The 1,815-nt window shown below is 73.9% G+C and overlaps 1 protein-coding gene across 2 annotated transcripts in view; it reads right to left on the bottom strand.

The window, feature by feature from the left end:
- The window catches only part of CD79A (CD79a molecule), a 4,401-nt gene that overhangs the window by 1,314 nt on the left and 1,272 nt on the right, over window positions 1-1,815 (bottom strand). For both annotated transcript variants that reach the window (XM_041490419.1, XM_041490420.1), the window contains exons 2-3: window positions 497-937; window positions 302-420 (exon numbers count right to left, since the gene is read on the bottom strand). In XM_041490419.1, the coding sequence (XP_041346353.1) occupies window positions 302-420; window positions 497-937 (560 nt within the window). The remainder of the gene's footprint in view (window positions 1-301; window positions 421-496; window positions 938-1,815) is intronic.

The raw sequence follows: 1,815 nt of genomic DNA, 5'->3' as shown, positions 1-1,815 counted from the left end.
ATTGGGGGTCTCTGGGGGCGTTCGGGGGTCTCTGGGGGGATTCCCGGGGGTCTCTGAGGGGATTCCCGGGGGGTCTCTGAGGGGATTCCCGGGGGTCTCTGAGGGGATTCCCGGGGGTCTCTGAGGGCATTCCCGGGTGCCAGGGGTTGTTCGGGGGTCTCTGAGGGCATTCCCGGGTGTCTCTGGGGGGATTCCCGGGGGTCTCTGAGGGCATTCCCGGGTGCCAGCAGGACCCCGGGGGCCGTCACCCCCCAGCCCAGCCCCCAGCGCGGGCGGGGGTCCCGCGGCGCCCCCTCCTCACCCTGAAGAGCAGCAGCAGCCCCGGCCCCGCGGCGCAGAGCAGCAGCAGCGCGCCCTGCGCCGCCAGGATCCTGTTCTTGGCGGCGTCTCCCACATCCAGCAGCGGCACCGGCACCGGCTCTGCGGGACCGGGCGGCTCAGAGACCCCCGCGGGAGACCCCCGGCACCCCCCGGGACCCCCGGGACCCCCACTCACCCAGCACCCGGACGAACGTGCCGCAGGACTGCGCGGCCGCCTGCCCCAGCCGCACCCGGCAGAAGTAGAGCCCGCCGTGGTCGCGCCGCAGCTGCGGGAAGCTCAGCCGGGAGACCCCCGACTCGTTGCGGCTCACCTGGCGACCCCCGCCCTCGGCCGCCACCTCCTGCGGCCAGCTGCAGCCCCACGTGTCGCCCAGGTAGCGCCGGGGACACACCTGCAGCCAGGTGACCTCGGCGTGCGCCGGCTCGAAGCGGCACTCGATGGCCAGCGGCGAGCCCAGCGGCGCGGAGCGGGACGGGGGTCCCGGCAGCACGCGGACCCCTCCCCAGGAGCCGCACGAGGGGCCCGAGCCGGGGCTGGTGGGCACCGACAGAGGGGTGGGGGGCTCCGAGCTGGGCGGGGGAACCGAGGAGGGCGGGGGGGTCCGGGCCGTGCAGCCTGGGGGGGAAAACGGGGGGTCTCACAGTGAGCCTGCCGGGGTGGGGGTCCCCACAGGGGATCTCTGCAGCACCCCCCCGTGGGTGGGGGTCTCACACTGGAGACCCGTGGGGTTTGGGTCTGGGGGTCTCAGGGGTTTGGGTCTGGGGGGGATTTGGGTCTGAAGATCCCTACATCCCCCCCGTGGGTGGGGGTCTCACACAGGGGATCCCTGCAGCCCCCCATGGGTGGGGGTCTCACACTGGAGACCCCTACAGGCCCCCGTGGGGTTTGGGTCTGGGGGTCTCAGGGGTTTGGGTCTGGGGGCATTTGGGTCTGAAGATTCCCTACAGCCCCCCCCCGTGGGTGGGGGTCTCACACCGGGGATCCCCGCAGCCCCCCGTGGATGGGGGTCTCACCAGGCCCCCGCAGCCCCCCATGGGTGGGGGTCTCACACAGGGGATCCCCGCAGCCCCCCGTGGGTGGGGGTCTCACCAGGCCCCCGCAGCCCCCCCGGGTCCCCACAGCCTCCCGTGGGTGGGGGTCTCACACTGGAGACCCCTACAGCCCCCCGTGGGGTTTGGGTCTGGGGGTCTCAGGGGTTTGGGTCTGGGGGGGATTTGGGTCTGAAGATCCCTTCAGCCCCCCCATGGGTGGGGGTCTCACACTGGGGATCCCTGCAGCCCCCCGTGGGTGGGGGTCTCACACCGGGGATCCCCGCAGCCCCCCATGGGTGGGGGTCTCACCAGGCCCCCGCAGCCCCCCATGGGTGGGGGTCTCACACTGGGGATCCCCGCAGCCCCCCGTGGGTGGGGGTCTCACACAGGGGATCCCCGCAGCCCCCCGTGGGTGGGGGTCTCACCAGGCCCCCGCAGCCCCCCCGGCTCCCCGCAGCCCCC

This window comes from Pyrgilauda ruficollis, unplaced genomic scaffold (genome assembly GCF_017590135.1).
Source record: "Pyrgilauda ruficollis isolate IOZ18807 unplaced genomic scaffold, ASM1759013v1 scaffold1224, whole genome shotgun sequence".
NCBI classification, from domain to species: domain Eukaryota; kingdom Metazoa; phylum Chordata; class Aves; order Passeriformes; family Passeridae; genus Pyrgilauda; species Pyrgilauda ruficollis.
Note: the sequence above shows the minus strand (reverse complement) of the source record. Positions and strands in the feature narration are given on the sequence as shown.